Source organism: Megascapheus bottae, chromosome 19, assembly GCF_031878675.1.
Source record: "Megascapheus bottae isolate mThoBot1 chromosome 19, mThoBot2.hap1, whole genome shotgun sequence".
NCBI lineage: Eukaryota > Metazoa > Chordata > Mammalia > Rodentia > Geomyidae > Megascapheus > Megascapheus bottae.
Genome location: NC_143527.1, coordinates 15,431,176 through 15,449,582, shown reverse-complemented (window position 1 = coordinate 15,449,582; position 18,407 = coordinate 15,431,176). Strand labels below are relative to the sequence as shown.

The window sequence follows — 18,407 nt, the reverse complement described above, 5'->3', positions numbered from 1 at the left end:
AGGTTAGTAGATTTCTCTTCCATCCACATTGATCAAACCTTAAAGAAGTTGATTGGTCAATTTGGAATTCTAGAGTTGGCCAACTTTTTCTTCTCAAGAATCAAGATAGAGGGCTGGGAGTTTGGCCTAGTGTTAGATTACTTGCCTAGCATGCACGAAGACCCGGGTTCGATTCCTCAGTACCACATACATAGAAAAAAAAAGCCAGAAAAAGAAAAAGAATCAAGATAGACTATATCTTAGAATTTCTAGAACAAGCTTCTGGTTTCACTCAGCACTATTTCACTCTATCCTCATAGTTTATCAGCAGCCACAGCCACAAGTAAACAGGGGGCATGGTGGTGTTTTATGGATTGTGGAATTCACCTGTTACATAACTCTTTATGTCATGAAATATTATTCTTATATTATATTCTTATATTTTTCAGCTATTTACACCTTGTGAAACTCACATAGATATCACTTATCACTTGCCATTAATAGTTTTTCCTTAAATTATTGAAGTTTTCCTATAATGATCTGACCAGGAGCTGGAAATTGGAGTAAAAGGAGTAAACAGAAATCATCAGATCCTGGGCATGTTACAAAAATAAAGTGAAATCCAAGATTTTAAGTCAGACAGCAACCAAATGCCAAGTTTTGTCTCCAGTTAAGACCTTTTGAAAGTCTCTTACATTTCTCTAAAACTTGTTCATATTCCACAACTTTTGGACCTAATTAATGCAGGCTCATTTTGTCCTTGTAAAAACTCTTGTCCTAGCATTTTAGGAGAAATTCATCAGTGATCTCTTTGTAAAACTAGCACTGGCATATACATGCAGAAATGTGTTTTTTCCTCTATGTTCTGCCTAATACTATCGATGGTGTTTTCTTTTTTTATACATTTTATTGTAATTAATAGAAGGGTTACATTATATTCGCCAGATAGAAGGTGCATTAATTCACATACATTGATACCCTTTCTCATGTTCTATCTGTGGGTCATCTTAGCTGCAGAAAGATAATTCTAGCAAAAGGTCAAGGTATTCAGAATTTAATGCTATGCAATTAAGACATAAGAAATCTAATCTTGTAAAGTTCCATGTTTAGGTCTTGTCTACCAATATGGAATCAAGAGTCACTTGCCCTCTCATTCATTAACAAATGTTTAAGTAAATTACTTACAAATTACTGTTTTTATAACACAAGTCTTTAAGATTTTCTAAGCTCTTGTTTTCTTAATTTCTAGAATTTTTCCCCCCAAACATAATTCAAAGTTAGTCCACACTACTATTGTAGTGTTTATCCAACTATTAACATTGACTTACTATTTTTAATCTAATTTGAATGAAGGGGTCAATAATAAAGTCATGGAAGATACACCTGTAAATGAAAATACAAATTTGCAAGAAAAAAAGGAGACACATTGAGTTAAATCAAAGTTTTATTGTGACGTGGCAACCTTCAGAAATGAAGACCCAAAATTCCATGCCCAAAGCCTATTTTCATGTTCAGATTTCACAAACAATGGATATCTATGGAAATGATGAAGGAAAGAGGGTATGGGCCAATGGCAGTAGAATGAGGAGAAAAATTCAACAAGGTCTGACCTTCAAATTCTTCTTGGCTTTTCTGTGAACCTTCTCTTCATGTAGGAATGGGGCAAGATCTCTCTGGAATGGGGGTCTTCAAAGTAGAAGAGAAAATGAAAAGAGTGACCTTTTTGATTTGATGGCTGGCTTTAGGGAAGAGTTCTAGTTTCTGTGACCCCGCTAAGAGATGAGTAATCATTGTCTCTATGACACTTTGGAGAGAAAAACAGAAGGAAATCAGACAGAAGAAGGCCATAGATGATGCATCTGAGCTTTCATGTCTCCTTTTATTGATAGTACTCAGTATTCCAAAATGCTACACTCTATGGCATATTTTCTGAGCTTCACCATTTTAGAATTAAATAGCTTCTTGCATCTTATGTATTAGACCAACACACCATCATACCTTCTGTGTGTGTGTGTGTGTGTGTGTGTGTGTGTGTGTGTGTGTGTGTGTATGTGTATGTTGTTCTTGTTGTTGTTGTTTATAAGCAGGGCACCTTAAATTTCTCCCTGAAGAAATGAGTACTTTTATCTTGACAGGCAGAAGCTGGGTTTATTCTTTGAGCAGAAATCTCTTAAGACACTGATAATGTATTTTCAATAAGTAAAATTAGCCATTATCAGCTAATAAATTAAATCTACTTTATATCACAAAGGATTAAGATCTGTCTTTTATTTTAATTGGAGATTTGAGAATATGTTTTCAGCTAAATGCATTAGCACCAAGCCCCCACCTCTGTGTCTTCTTGTTTGAAAAGCCAATTAAATGGTTTCATTGCTGATTGGCTAGAAGCCTACACAACTTCCTGGCTACAGGCCATTAACACCCTGGCCAGAAGTGCTGACAGGAAGATGAAGAGATTTACACCTTCTGATTTCTGTATTAACAACAAGGACAAAACAGTATGCGGTCTTGTCAGTGGATAATACAATTTAAAGATATGATTTCTTTTTCCACAGGTGCATTTGTCTCTGAAAATTAGCAGTTCAGCTTGGTGTGAATAATAAGGCATCTTCTTTGATGAGTTTGAATCATATTAACAACCTGCTATGGAATAGTTTGAGATTGATAGAACTATTTCCATTTCTCCAAATGATAGAACTGGAATCAGCTTGTTGGATAAAATTCTGATTTCTTTTGAAAAGACTTGAGAAAAGACCAAGAAAAATTGGGAAGTATTAGATTTCATAAAAAATAAATTACACAATTTTGATTAGTCAGTTACTTAACCTAAAATTAATTTGTAATAACTAAGAAAAATGAACTGTGACAACATGACTGATTTTTTTTCCAAAATAAACCCTATTAGCTTCAATAATTAAGCATATATCTTTGCAGGAATACATGTGATGTGTATTGTTTACATAACCCAACATAAATTATAATTATATGTATGTATTTGAACACACCTCTCTTTGTTTATATGCCTATATATTGGGGCCAATTCTATCCCTTAGCTATAATGAATAGTGCTACAATGAACATGGTTGTACAGGTGGCCTAACTCTATTCTAGTTTGTAATCTTTTAGATAAATGCTCAGCAATATAATTTCTGGATCATATGATAGCTCTCTGTTTAGTTTATTGAGGAATCTCCACATTACTTTTCAGAGTAATTGAACAAATTACATTCTCACCAATAGTATTTTAGAGTTCTTTTTTGCCTCCATGAAAGCCAGCAACAGTTACTATTTAGTTCATGATGATGGCTATTCTAACTTGGGTGAGATGGAATCTCAGTGTTGTTTTGATTTACATTTCCTTTATGCCCATGGGTTCATGGGCTATTTCTACTTACTGTTCTGAAGAGTTTATGTTTTATTCATTTTCCCCTTTATGAATTGGGTTGTCAATTCATTGAGGGTTTAGTTTCTTTAGTTCTCTGATTGTTCTAGATATTTGACTTTTGTCTGTTGTACAGATGGCAAAGATCTTCTCCCATTGTGTAGGCTTTTTAGCTTGCAGAGTTTTCATTGCCAGCCTTTTTAGTTTGATGCAGTACTATATATTAAGCCTTTCTTTGATATTCTGTGCTTCTGAATTTTTAATTTTATTGTCAAGGTGATGTACAGAGGGCTTACAGTTAGATATGTAAGGTAATGAGTACAAATTTTTACTCAGAACTTTCCTAAGGACTCCTAAGTAATCCTACTGCTTCTCCTCTTTCTTGCAATGCCTTCATGGTTTTGAGGCTTTCACTGAAATCTTTGATCCATTTTGAATTAATAGATAGAAATCATCTTTTAGTTTTCTATATGTGGATATCCAATTTTGCCAGCACTATTTGTTGAAGAAGTTGTCATTCTTCCGTTCTGTGTTTTTAGTCCTTTATCAAAAACTAGATGTCTGCAAGTCTGTGGCTTTATTTCTGGGTCTTCTAGATGGCTGCAAGTCTGTAGCTTTATTTCTGGGTCTTCTATTCTGTTACTTCAGGCCTGTTTGTGTGCCAGCAACAAGCTTTTTTCATGACTATACCTATGTAGTATAATTTGATGTATGGATCATTATACCTCTGGCACTACTTTTTTCTCCCAGTATTTCTTCTGTAATTGGGGGTATTTTGTGGCTACAAATTTTTGGATTATTTTCTCAATCTCATTGAAAAAACTGATGTTGAGATTTTGATGAGTATTGCATTGAATTTATAGAATGCTTTATGCAGCGTTGCCATTATCATAATATTATCTTTCACTAAAGGTTAGCACTCTTAACACTTTGAAACACAGCTCTGCTTATAAAAGTCTCATGGACATCAAGGTTTGGCTGTTTTTTTGTCAGTCATGGGGTTAAACTCAGTGCCTGGGTGTTGTCCCTTAGCTTTTCTGCTCAAGGCTCACACTCTATGACTTTGAGCTACAACGTCACTTCCCAGCATCAAGGTGTTTTAAGCTTAGAATCTTGCCTCATTGTTAAGAAAGCTAAATGACATGTAAAAAACAACATTTTAGATTTTGAGAACCAGAGTCAACCTAAGTTGTCAATAAATTAGATACCCGGTACTCTAAATTAACAAGAAAGCACAATAAATGGTAGAAGTGTATCAGTGATTACATACAAAGGAAATGGCTGGTTGTATTATTTTCATTTATTCTGTCATTGCAATATTTGTATGTTTATAAACTCATGTTTACCATAAGTCATCAGGGCCTCTACTATAAGTCCCTCATGGTAAGTGCTATCTGGTATGCTTTGCATTTTTTTTTTTTACTTCGATCAGTAGTTTTACCAAGACAGTGGTGGAGAATGTCTTATTTGTCTCTAGATATCTGCCTAATAGGATTGCTTTGTTGAATGCATTCATGATCTAGATTCATATTAGATCATTTAAACAGGACCACAAGATTATGTAATCTTATGAGTGAAAGGCTTATAGAAGTTCACGTCTCTAAAACTCCCTTTTTGAGGATTAAGGTTTGATAATTTACTTAAGCTCTTACATCTGATCAATCATTAATGCACTATCTCTTGCTCAAGTCTACTAATCTTTCTTCTTTCCAAAACACCACAGTCACTCATAAAACAAGCAAAATTGCAGCCTAAATATTTAATTTGGACATCGAGGCTCATTTTCAAACCCATCACTCTCTCTCAACAAGGACACAAAATCTTCGAGAGTTCCTTTGGACTATACCGCAAAAATGTACTGAGATTGCTTGTTTTTCTCCTTTCCAACTGCTACCTCTCTGGCCAGAGTAATATTTCTTTCCATATTCACTGCTGTCAAATTTCTTTATGGGAGTACTGTATCTACCCTTGATCTTTGCATTTATTCCTTCAATCTATACAGGAGCCAGAATAATAAAAACATGTAGACTTGATTAAATTATTCTCTGCTGATTTCCTTAATAACTTCTCAAAATTGTTGACCTGAAATTCAAACTTATTAAGAGTGTGTACAGCCCCTAAATTATTTACCCTAGTCACATATGACTTTTATCTTTCATGATATTATCCTAGCTCCTCCAAATTTATGTGTGTTAGAACTATGTTTCTTATATTTAATACTTTTTCATGTCTTTTTAACTTTTTAACTTTTTTTGTTGTTATTGTCAGTAGTGGGGCTTGAACTCGGCCTGGGCGCTCTGACTGAACTCTTCAGCTCAAGGCTACCACCCTATCCCCCAAGCCACAGCCCCACTTCCAATTTGCTAGTGATTAATTGGAGTTAAGAATCTGAAGTTCTTTAATGCCAGGCTGGATGTGAACATTGATCCTCAGATCCCAGCCTCCTGAGTAGCTAGGATTACAAGCATGAACCACTGTGCCAAGCTATAACTCTAACTTTTATTAACACCAGGAAAATTTACTAACAAGGTTGAAAGACATATTGCTGCTAATTTTGTGCAAACTCTGTGTGTAACTGAAACTTAAAGTTGCCTTAAAGACTAATTTAATTCTAGCCATACATATCTATAGCCTATAGCTTTATAACTTAGTAGCAGGGGGTGGTAAATGTACCTGTGGCTACTCAAGTGTGTCCTTTGTTTTTCTTCTCAGACCTTACATGATATAGTTGGCATAGAAATAATTGTTTCACAACTGAAAGATATTCATGAAAATAATTTTCCAATTTTCCAATTTCCTGACACTTCTACATTGTTGATGGGGAGTGAGCATACAGAGAGACGTGTTTGAATCAACATTCATGTTTTTGGCTCTTATACTCTTCTTAGGCCCTTAGACTTTGATCCAAATGGGTTGAGTTCCAAATCAAGCGGCAAACATTGGAACCAAACTTTTTTTTCTTTTATATATCTTATTATTCAGGTACAATTGATTAGATGGGTCAAGCTCCCAGTATTTTTTTGTCAGTCTTGAAGCTTGAATTCTGGGCCTGGGCACTGTCCCTGAATTCTTTAGCTCAAGGCTACCACTCTACCACTTGAACCATGACAGCTCCACTTCCAGTGGTAATATTTTTAAGTTTTGATTTTTCTCAGGGTCTTAAAAGAACTTTAAATAACATAAATATGCAGTATAACAGAAATCTTCTTGTCTTATACTTTCATTGTGGTGTGGCAGAGCATGAAAATGCATTTTATTAGGGCAAATCCTGCCTCAACAGGCACTTTCAAATAAAACCTTAAATTATATAGTTGTGCCATATTTATACAATTTAACTTCTTATTTCCATTGGATTTAACTTGCTTCTTATTCTATAGGATAGATTTTGTGGGGAGGAATATATATATATATATATATATATACTAAAATTCTAAGAGAAAAAAATAGACTTCTTTCAGTATACTTTGATTTCTTTGATGAACTGCTTCTTGGAGTTATCTCCATAACTCCAAGATATCTCAAGATCTTCAGTTGGCTAGCTGGAGACTTACCTAGGAGAATTCATGGTATGGTTTGGTTTGAATGTGAATGTCAAATGAGCAGGAAGAAATGATGGTAAAGATTTCTAGTAAAACTCAGAGCCAAAAGTCACAGACGTGATTTCTTTGTTCTTGTATAATTGTTTTCATTCACATATCGAGATACTTAGATGAAGCCTACCCCTACCGAAAACAACATTCTGTCCTTTTGAGTTTTCTGATATGAATGTTAACTTCATCCAGCAATGCTCTCATAAACAACCCCCCAGATTAAACTTGTTTGAAGGTCTGGATGGACTGTGGTTCAGTTAACATGACATGACTAATGAAATTAGCCACCATCCTGACTTACAGAAGGAATGGTCCCATGATACAATATAATCAAGGATGCCTCTGGCATCCTGCTGAAAGGTGGACATTGATCAAGAAGCATTGTACTTACAAAGTAACTTGTTTGAACCCATTTTGTACAACTACTTAAGGGCAGTAAATGAATTAAATAGATACAGACAGATAGACAGACAGACATACATAAATGTATTTTGGGAAATGTAAGGAAGGGATGGTGACAATGACAGGATGCAAATCAGACTATCATGCCAACTTTGGTAGTTTTGCTGCTCTTTGAATAATCGGCCTGACTTCAGTTGAATATATATTTTCACTACCCACATTTATACTGAATTCTCAAGAGTACTGAGGCCATTCATTAGTCATACATGGTAAGAGATAAGCTTGATGGAAAATATTTTATTCACAGTAATATTTTATTCAGTTAGCAATGATACACAACCAGCCAAGAAGAAATGTCATTGTACCTGGGTTACTGTTTAGCTGCCTGTTTTGCTAAGGAGCATTCCATTATAAATTTGTATAGAATATTGGCATTGGTGTTCTTTATAATTTGACTGTATTTATGAACTGCCAATATCCAGAGGTGCAATACCATAGAAGCTTAAGGAAGAAATGGTAAATCTCTTCATTAGTCATTCTTGTCCTGAAAATAGATATTCTATAATAACTCTAATGTATAAACTAAAAGTTACAAAAATACTTTTAGAATGATGTTTTCCCCAAACTCTCTGACTTTAAGTCAGGAAAATACCTGGATGAGCCAAGTTAGATCCTGCTGGTTTGGTTGTCAAACCCAAAAGGAATGGGGCCATTGGTAGCTGGGTATAATTCATACCTGTTAAAAACCTCCAGAGTATGTTGAAGGCACTGAAATTCATATCTGGACTATCTGGCAGAGACTGTTTAGTACTTCTCTAAAACTCAGCTCTTCAGAGAGAATGTACTTACTTAGTTTTTACAATGTGCCCATGATACTGAGTATGTTGTTACTAAGAATTACTTGTACAGATTCAGAATTGCATGGATTTGAAAACAGCTAATAAATAATTGAGCAGGCCTAGTAGATGAGATTGAGGGCAGCATCCAGATTATTAACAGTTATTGAGACTTTAGAAGTCTCTAAATGACTGCTTTATGTCCAAATCAGACATTAAGTATTTCTATTAGACAAACTCAAAAAATGATTCCATGAAAATTCAGTGACTTTTATCCTATTTGGGTCTTGAGAGAGGAGTTCATTGTACGCTGCTGCAGTTTAGACCTAGATGGATAAATTGATTTGTCTCTTAATTTCTCTACACTGCTTTCTTTTCTCCTTTACATTTCTCTATAGCAGCTGAACAGACTGACTACAGGATTGTTTCTCTCAAGATCATAATTCTGGAGAGACCTATCAGGCTTACTTGCCAGACCTATATTGTAATATCCACATATAAGCATTTGCTTATCCACTTATCACATAGAAGTCTATAACCAGAAAAAGAGAAAGAAAGAGGGAAGGAGAGAGAGAGAGAGAGAGAGAAAGAGAGAGAGAGAGAGAGAGAGAGAGAGAGAGAGAGAGAGAGAGAGAGAGAGAGAGAAAGAGAGAGAGAGAGAGACAGACAGAGAGAGACAGAGAGAGAGACAGAGAGAGAGACAGAGAGAGGAGAACAGAAAGGAAGGAAGGAAAGAAGGAAGGAAAAATAATATGATGAAAACTGGAGTGGGACAGGAATATCCTTTCTTGCTTCTGAGCTGCCTTTTTCAGAGAACTAAATCTCCAGAACTTCTTTTCTGTCTTGCCTTTATTCTCTGCCCTGCAGTTAATTTGACAATTAAATAGGAGCAAATAGAGTCTGGCTTTGAAGGGACATAACCTTCAGGCTTTAATTTTGAGCAAACAAAAGCATTTCTAAGGCAGCTCTTCTTTTGGCAGTTCCAGAATATTACCAGATTTCTGAATACTTAAAAGCAAGGCATGATTCCAACCCTAAGGTCTGTACCCCAATTGATAAGTCTCTTTTTATTAAATGAACTTTAATTACTTAATAATTAGACCTTCCATAGGAGAAGATGTGGGTTCTGATAATCTGCCAATGAGGCTGGAGGGCAAATCAGAAGAATATGCCATTTTTGATTAGCACTGAGGAGGAACAGGCCCATTCTGGGGCTGTGTGGAGGAGGAAGAGAAGCCCCCAAGAGGCTGTGAGTCTTGGCAATAAACCTAAACTATAAAATACTTTATTTCTACATTTGCTTAAAACCCGAAGTAGTTTAAGATTTAATGGAGAGTGCCTGTCTAAGCTATTCCAGCGTTCTGACTGCCTGAATATGATGGGAAGATTTCTCTGAGTCTTTGTGGCACATGTGTGTGTAAGTGAAAGCTAGCGGGAAACTATTGTTCTCTATTTTAATTCTGAGAGCCCAACACTTTTGATGTCCCTACAGATTTAGCAGCTTTCTATTCATTGCCATGGTGATTTGTTACTACTATTTTTCTTTTTCTTTATTTTTTTTAGCATCACACAGGTAAAATAGCTGAAATGGAAAATGCTCGCAGCATTTGCTACTAACATTTCAACTGTTCTGGTGACAGGAAGCATTTGGGGTGGGCCTAGCAATGGAGGAAATGCATACTTGTACTGAAGGAGTGTGTTGGCTTGCATCCTTTCCCCAGACTGTCCTAGCTGGAATGAAATATCTGATAGCTTTATTTTTTCAGGAGGGATTTAAGAGAAGGATGGGAAAATTCATTTCCAAGCATCCACAGGTGGCATGGGCATAAAGTACATTTCCAGAGCATATCTCTTTCTCTTGCCAACAGTCTACTTTCAAAGGAAAGGAGGTGTATCTGGGAGGACTTCAGTCTTTTTGTTAGTCATTTTCCTAGATGAACCCACTGCATTTCTCTCTTGCTCCGTGCTGTTCTCTTCATTGGTGCCTTTCCTTTATTGGCAAATGTCAGAGAGGCCTATGATGCTTGCTCCAATTATCTTTTTAAAAAACTATTGCAGATGATGCAATAGTTAAACATAGTGGATTGAACACAAATGTGTGGCTTTACTCATCAGCCCAAATTTGTGACAAAAATATTAATATGTATATATGTAAACACACAGTCTAAAAGAATAAGACAGCCAGGCACTGGTGGCTCATGTCTGTAATCCCAGTTAGGAGGCTGAGATCTGAGTATTGTGGTTCAAAGCCATCCCAGGCATGAAAGTCTGTGGAATCCTGACCTATAACTTAACTAATGTCAAAAATAGAGCTTTGACTCAAGTCATAGAGCACTAGTCTTGAGTATAAAACCTCAAGGACAGTGCCTAGTCACTGGGTTCAAGCCTCAGGATCAGCACAACGCGCGCGCACACACACACACACACACACACACACACACTCACAATTAAGATAGGAAAGTAAATGAGAGATATGCCCACTTATGTAAAGTAAAAAGTGTATGTTAACGTGGTACCTAACAATGTATGTAGCAAGGGAAGTTCACGGTTTACTTTCATAATTCCATGGACATCTTGAGGAGATGAAGTTATCAGATAATTCTGAATTCTCTAATTTGGTGTGGAAATAAAACATAACTATCTTTTAAATAATGTACAGTATAGCTATATTTGACAGCCAAGGAAAACACAAGCAAAGGAAATAAAATCCAATTTTAAGATTATCCAGAAAGGGGAAGAGAACAAAGAAATAGAGGAGAGAGAGAGAAATGGAGAGAGGGGAGACAGAGGATAGACAGAATGATCAAATTTTGTCTAGTTAGCAAAGGCCTCTATGAAGAAATGGGAGCAAACCCTAGCTCTTTCTTGCAGAGCTAGCAAGTATTCTGGAAACCAACTAGAATTATGGCTGTTTACCTTTCCAGCAGTATTTAACAACATAACCTAGATAAAATGAGAATTGATGAATTAAATAGAAACCTAATGAAAATTTTAAGCATTCAAGTAGCCTAAAATAATAACTGAGGAGTCATAAGCAGAATAGCTAATTATGGAATGGTATCTCTTAAGGGCTATGCATCTCTTGCTAATGGCACAAAATGCTTACTATAGAACTCTAAACAGGTTTGGTGGCATTAATGTAATTTTTAAGGTTAACACCTAGATAATTTTACTGTGAATTAGTCACAATAAAACTTGAATTAAGAGTCTGTAGGATGGAATAAAATGGAGTTTCCATATGTATCTGAGTTTTCCATTTAGAATACAAAGCACTCAGGCCAAGAGTTTGGTCTAGTAGTAGAATGCTTGCCAAGCATGCACAAAGCCCTGGTTTTGATTCCTTGGTACCACACTCACAGAAAAAAAGGTGGAAGTGATACTGTGACTCATGGGTAGAGTGCTAGTCCTGATAAAGCTCAAGACAGTGCCCAGGCTCTGAGCTCAAGGCCCACCCCCTCTCAAAAACAGAAAAAAAACATTAAAATGAAAAAGAAAAAGAAAACAAAGAACACTCTTTCTACTTTAGAATTCCTCACTCACAGATTCTTGTCTTTGTTAACACAGAGAGGTGTAGATTATATATAAACCTGGGAATTGATGTCAGGGTAGAGCAGCTGAAACAGGTATAGGTGTTCCTAGAAATAAAGTTAACATAATATTCTAGGACAAGGTCGGTGTGAAAGTTCAAACCTTGTTTACAGTTCATCCCTGAAAACTCTTCCCCAAAGCTAAAGTTGGAAACTACCTAAAAGCACAAAAACTAGGTTTATAGGCTGTGTAAATAATACAGAATATCAGACTGCAGGTTATGTATAAGAGTATGATTAAATATACAGCATATACTTGTCCCTCAGTATCTGCATTACCTCTCTGCAGAGTTCATCTCTCACATAAAATGGCATGGTATTTACCTACTTTCCTATATTCTGTATTCTTCTGTATCACTTAGAATACCTAAAAGAGCGTAAGTACTTTCTATATTCTCTTCCTTAGGGAATTACAAAAGGAAAAATCTGTTTTGCTTAGCATATGCACTAACACATGTAATATTATATTTTTATTATCCATTTGTTGGATCCACAGATGTGGATGATGACCCATCTCATACAAGCCCAACTGCACTTACACCACTTATGCAACTGGGTGTCTTAAGAATGGAGACTGTTGACAAATGCGACATTATTCTTGAAGCGTTTTCAACTTTGAAGTTGAAAGTACCTTGAAGTATAGTACTTTAGTACTAAGTCTATTTTGTAATAATACTACAGTACATTAACTGCTTTGATTTTTGCTCCTGTAACAGTTTTATACATAAAATACATCTACTAGCAATAACTAATTGAGTAACTCAAACCCCTCATTAGCAGTATATACACAAAGAAGGAGTGAAGGAAGAGACAAAGAAAAGAAAGAAGGAGGAGAGTACTTGTAAAGATTAGAGACATATATATATATATATATATATATATATATATATATATATTTCCCTCCTGGGGCTTGAACTCAGGGCCTGGGCACTGTTCTTAGATATTTTTTGCTCAAGGTCACTTGAACCATAGCACCACTTCTGGCTTTTTCTTAGTATATGGGACCAAGGACTTGAACCCAAGGACTTCACGCGTGCTATGCAAGCACTCTTACCACTAGGCCAAATTCACAGTACCTAAAGACCATTTTTGAAGGCAATATGAACAAATTGTAAAACTAAGAACTTGTAAAGTCATCTGACTGGTAAAAAGGTGAAACAGGAGTATGATCCCAGGACACCAGGCATCGCAGTAAGTAGTTATTGACCTTCCCAGACTCTGAGCTGTTGCTACCTGATAGAACCAAAACATAAACCCCATTTTCAACATGCAAATGTCACAAAGCATTGAGAGTCACATAGACCCTCAGAAAATATTTATGCTTTTTTAATGTCTCAGTAAATATTTAATATAGCATGTGGAAATAAACTACATAAAACCTAACAGAAATATACAGACATTTTCAGCTTTTATCTATCTACTTACCCTGTGTTATGACATCTGTAAATTATGACTGCTATAAAAATTTAAAAGGTAGGAGGTTTCTGGTAAGACTAGGAAATAGACTAAGATGTTAAGGGATGGAACATGAATTTTTAGAGCAAAGAACACAAAAAATACGATTCAACAGTAAGCTGTGTTTAGATTCAAGAGAGGTTCCATAGATTGGAAACATGTATTGCCAACATTATGGAAAATGAGCTTGGAAGGCACATTGTACAAGATTTCTTGGTATATAATTAAGAAAAAAAAAAAAAACCTTGGCCCAGTATATGGAGAGTAAGACTCTGCCAGAAAAGCTTGAGAATATCAGAGTTTCCTGGGTAAACAACAAACAAGTGATTTAGGAATACCATTTTTATGTTTGGATGGGATTTGAATGAAGAAAAGATAAAGGAAATAAAATGTGTGATCTAATAAATCTGAATTGGCTCTTTCTGAGAAAGTAACAATATCATATGAGACTCTACTAACCATTGTAACTGCATGAAACACAGGAAATTTCTTTCTTGTATTACAGCATGAAACAACTCTGAAAACACTCAGTTTTATTCTTATAAGTAAAATGATTTTAGCATTCAATTTTAGATACCCATATGCATATATTGAAAATATACTCCTAAGCCAGGCAAAGGTAGCTCACATCTATAATTCTAGCTGCTCAGAAAGCTGAGCTCTAATGACCACTCATTGAAGCTAGCAAGAGCAGGAACGTCCATAAGATTTTCACCACTAATAAACTACTCAGCAAAAGCTCAAAGCGGCACTGTGACTCAAGTGGTAGAATATTAGCCTTGAGCACAGAGTGTCTCAAGGATAGTGCCCAGGCCCTGAGTTCAAGCCTGACAAAAGAAAAAAAGAAACAAAAAGAAAATACACTACTAAGTTAATAATTCATCATGTCTTTGAACTCATAGTTGCTTGGGGCAATAGCATGAAAATTGCAGGCTTAAAGTTTGCTCAACGGAGTGTTAATTCAAACCATGGAAGCTCATGTAAATTCGGAGCTGCTTTTCTACTAGTTACAGTTTCCTTTGTAGAGACAAAAAGAACATATTATTTTTATAACCTCTCACTATAATATATAATCAATTATTTATGATTTCCAAACTTTTTTATTTTTGCTTTGTAAAAGGATGAACTTCTGACCTCTGTTGGTTAAGATCTTAAGTCTCCATAAAGTTCATATTGAAATAGCATGCAGAATAGGAGCCATTCCATTAATTCCAGTGATATTAACATGAAATGTCAAGCCTCATAGGAATTCAAATTCTTTTCTATAATTTTTCCTATGCTATACAGTTAATTTGCAAGTCCATTTTAACCTACTGAAGCTATTCATAGGTAAAATAAGTGTAATTTATAGAGGGCATGTACTTACCAGAGGGCCATCTGTTTGTAAACTTACAGTTTAGCCATTTACCAAAGCATCTTACTTTATAACTTACCCTTATGAGAAAATTATCCCTATTTTTTAAACAAAACACCAGCTAAGGATGGGCAAAGATGAAGATAGAAAAGACAACCATTCATTTGAGAATGTCAAAAATTTGTTTGAAATTTCTCACCTAACACAAGCCTTACAGTAGCTGCCACTACTATTTACATGTCTTCTTAGTGTGGTTTACACAAACTATTCTTTAAAAAAGGCATTCAAGGAGCTTGAACTCAGGACCTGGGCACTATCCCTGAGCATTTTTGCTAGTGCTTTACTACTTTAAGTCACACTCCACTTCTGATTTTCTTGTGGTTAACTGGAGATAAGAGTCTTACAGACTTTTTATTTGGGTTTGCTTGAAACTGTGACCCTTGGATCTTAGCCTCTAGAGTAGCAAGGATTATGGGTATAATCCACCAGCACTTGGCATCAAACTATTCTTTTCTAAAATATACCATTAGACTCCATGTTGACAGTAATGAGTACTAGATCATGTACTATATTTTGATTATTTTGAAAGGATCCATATGTCTACACTAAAAGTAGCCTAGAATTATTTTGAACTTTGTTTTTGTATTCCAGTGGTAGATCCAACAGTCATATATTAGTTATTCTTATAGCTGGCAAAGAAGAATAGAATTAGATGAATGACAGGTGATCGGTATTGATGCAGGTAGCTTCATAAATCCAATTTCCAGAGCTTTAGTTAAGGAGTCAGATAAGTACTTTTAATACACACATATCATTTGTATGTATACAATTCCATTAGTAAGTTAACATTTGACTGAATATTAAGATTTCTCTATTTGTCTATCAATAACATTCTTCTAAAACAATAACCTTAATATTATCTACATGATTTCAGATGTGTGTGTGTGTGTGTGTGTGTGTGTGTGTGTGTGTGTGTGTGCTGGTAACATGGCTTGAACTCAGGCACTTTTGCTCAAGGATGATGCTCAACCATTGAGCCATACCTCTAATTCTAGCCTGGTTAGTTGGAGATGAGTTTCTTATCTTCCCCAAACCTCAGGTGGATTATAGGTATAAGCTTCTGGCACGTTTGTCATGTTTATTTTTGTTTTGTTTCTTTGTGTTCTGTTTAATGTTGATATAGTTATAATGAGGTTACCTTTCAGCAACTTAACATCCATTTCATATGTGATATTAATGTGATTTTCTAGTGTGTAGTTTCAGTTATCTTGTGGTTATAAGACTCTAATCTTTGAAAGGAACATGAAATTCTACTTTTGCCTAAGGCATCTGTTCTGTTATTTTTATTGGCTCTCATATTAAATTGTGTTTGACACAGGCCTTTTTACCTTTGTCCTTCTGTCACTAACTAAATTTTCTTATAGGTTTATAGAGAAACTTAGGTTTCTGAGAATTAATAGACCCAAGTTCAAAATAGCAGTAAAAGTGGAGCACAATAGGATTTGTTATTGACTAATATTGATAGAAAAATCAAGACTCCCTGACAAAATTTAATTCTGGACTGGGGAAGTTGGACTAATTAAAATGAACCTATACACATGACAGTACCTTCAAGTATGATTAGGTCAAACTGATGTAGACCAGAAATTAATGAATGAAATATTCTAGCATGACTAAAATGAAATTGGGATTATCAAAATATACCTATGATAAGTAGAACCAGAATTCAGGAATTAGAATCATTGGGTACTTTTAGCAGTTAAGAGAGTATTTGTGATTTATCAAAAATAATTTATTTATATTCATTTTTCATAATATTTAAAAATATCCAAAGTATTTTTGTGATCTGGAGATTAGGGTGACAGATATGTATTTTTCACAATGGAATTGACAGGGGAAACCAAATTATTTTCTACCCTTGAACAGAATTAGGATGCATAGCGATGATCAGTTGCTTTATTTTTTTAATCCCTTTTATTCCTGTAATCACTCTCATGCATGATTTTCACATTATTTTACAAGAATACCATAAACCATAGAAGTTTACTACTGTCCAATTTTATCTCCAAAACATGAAATAAGTTACAAATGTTTCACAAGAACACAAGACATTCTAATTTCAATTTTATGATTTTATTTTTGTAAAACACCCTGTTATGCTGATTATCATGTACCTTAAATGGTCAGCCCATGAAGATAGTTTTCTGTTTCTTCCATTGGGCAGTTGATACAGCTCTCTTCCTGTTAAAACTGCCTTAGGTGACCAGTCCTTCACGAATCCCCCTGACTACAGATTTTTGTCCATGGTTGGGTACTGGCCAGAGCAAATCATCAGAATGAGGCCTCCTGTGCTCCAGAATATGGAAATGAACTTGCCTGTGGGGTACAGCTTTTGTGAGCCTCCATTTCCTCATCTCCAAACTCAGAACAAGGCCATTTGCTCTTGTTTATTTTGCATGGCTGTATTACAACCATAGATAAAAACTGAAAGCTTCAGGAGGTGAATAGCGACATCTCCCTTGATTTTTTTCAACCACATCCATTTGTAGTGGTCTGATGTATGATTTGTGATCTGTTGTGAAGGGCATGTGTGAGGAAAATATCCTCTGAACTGTAAGCTTCATCAGGAACAGAAGACAGAATGGTCTCCACTAGTGACTATGGCAGCTCTCATCTTTTCCTTCTTTGTTTGCCCTCTCTTCTAGGACCCCTGAGGTTCCTTTCCCAGACAGAATCTGTCACAGCCTTCGTGGGAGACACGGTGCTCCTCAAGTGTGAGGTCATTGGAGAGCCCATGCCCACTATACACTGGCAGAAAAACCAACAGGACCTGGCTCCAACCTCAGGAGACTCCCGCGTGGTGGTCTTGCCCTCGGGGGCTCTGCAGATCAGCAGGCTTCAACCTGGGGACATTGGAATTTATCGCTGCACCGCTAAAAATCCAGCGAGTTCCAGAACAGGAAACGAAGCAGAAGTCAGAATTCTATCAGGTATTTCAACAGCCTTTGATTCTTTTCAGAATGATCCTGTTCCAGCAGGAGCAAACAGTAGATTTCCTTTGACAGATCCGTAGTTTCAGGTTCTGTATTGTCCACTGAGATTGCTAAATTTATTTATTAATTGTTATTCTTCTAATACAAAAAAATGAGAATTAGTGATTTGGCTTTAAGTCAATATCAGACTATCAAGTACCCATGCATTTGCAAACTCCTTTTTGAGAAGAATTGCTAAGTTCCAGAGACAAAATAATCACTGACAGAGAGCCTGGCCTGTGTCAGGGGTGAGCTTAGGTATATATGTCATGACAACCACTTTGATTAATATGATTGTAGAGAACGGTCTTTCTCTCTATCTCATTTCTCCCTTCCTTAGGAAAAAATCTAGAAAACTTAGAGCTTTTTCTTCTCCTAAATAACAAGAAGTTGGACTGAATGCTGTGTAATAATTTCTTCTCTCCTCTTACAATCACTATCTTTATTCATGACTGTACACTATAAGGTGGACTTTTATTTGTACACACACACACACACACACACACATGCACACACAGACACACACATTGTACCTCTGTATAATATATATCTTATTCTTATTAAAGTACAGATATTGGCTCCTCTGTTCTTCGAATTATGTAAATTTAACACAAATGTTTTGGCCATTCAGAAGATAAATTATTCTAAAAACAAATCTGGAATTAAATAAAGGTTTTTGTGATATTTTGAGTGGGAATATTTTCTTTCCTTTTGCCTATCCTGGGTCTTGAACTCTGGGACTGTGTGCTGTCTTTGGGGCTCTTTGTTCTCAAGGCTAGCACTCTACCTC

At 35.7% G+C, this 18,407-nt stretch overlaps 1 protein-coding gene across 1 annotated transcript in view; it reads left to right on the top strand.

The window, feature by feature from the left end:
* The window catches only part of Dcc (DCC netrin 1 receptor), a 934,207-nt gene that overhangs the window by 421,361 nt on the left and 494,439 nt on the right, over nucleotides 1-18,407 (top strand). The window contains exon 3 of the mRNA XM_090353075.1: nucleotides 17,291-17,575. Within this exon, the coding sequence (XP_090209201.1) occupies nucleotides 17,291-17,575 (285 nt within the window). The remainder of the gene's footprint in view (nucleotides 1-17,290; nucleotides 17,576-18,407) is intronic.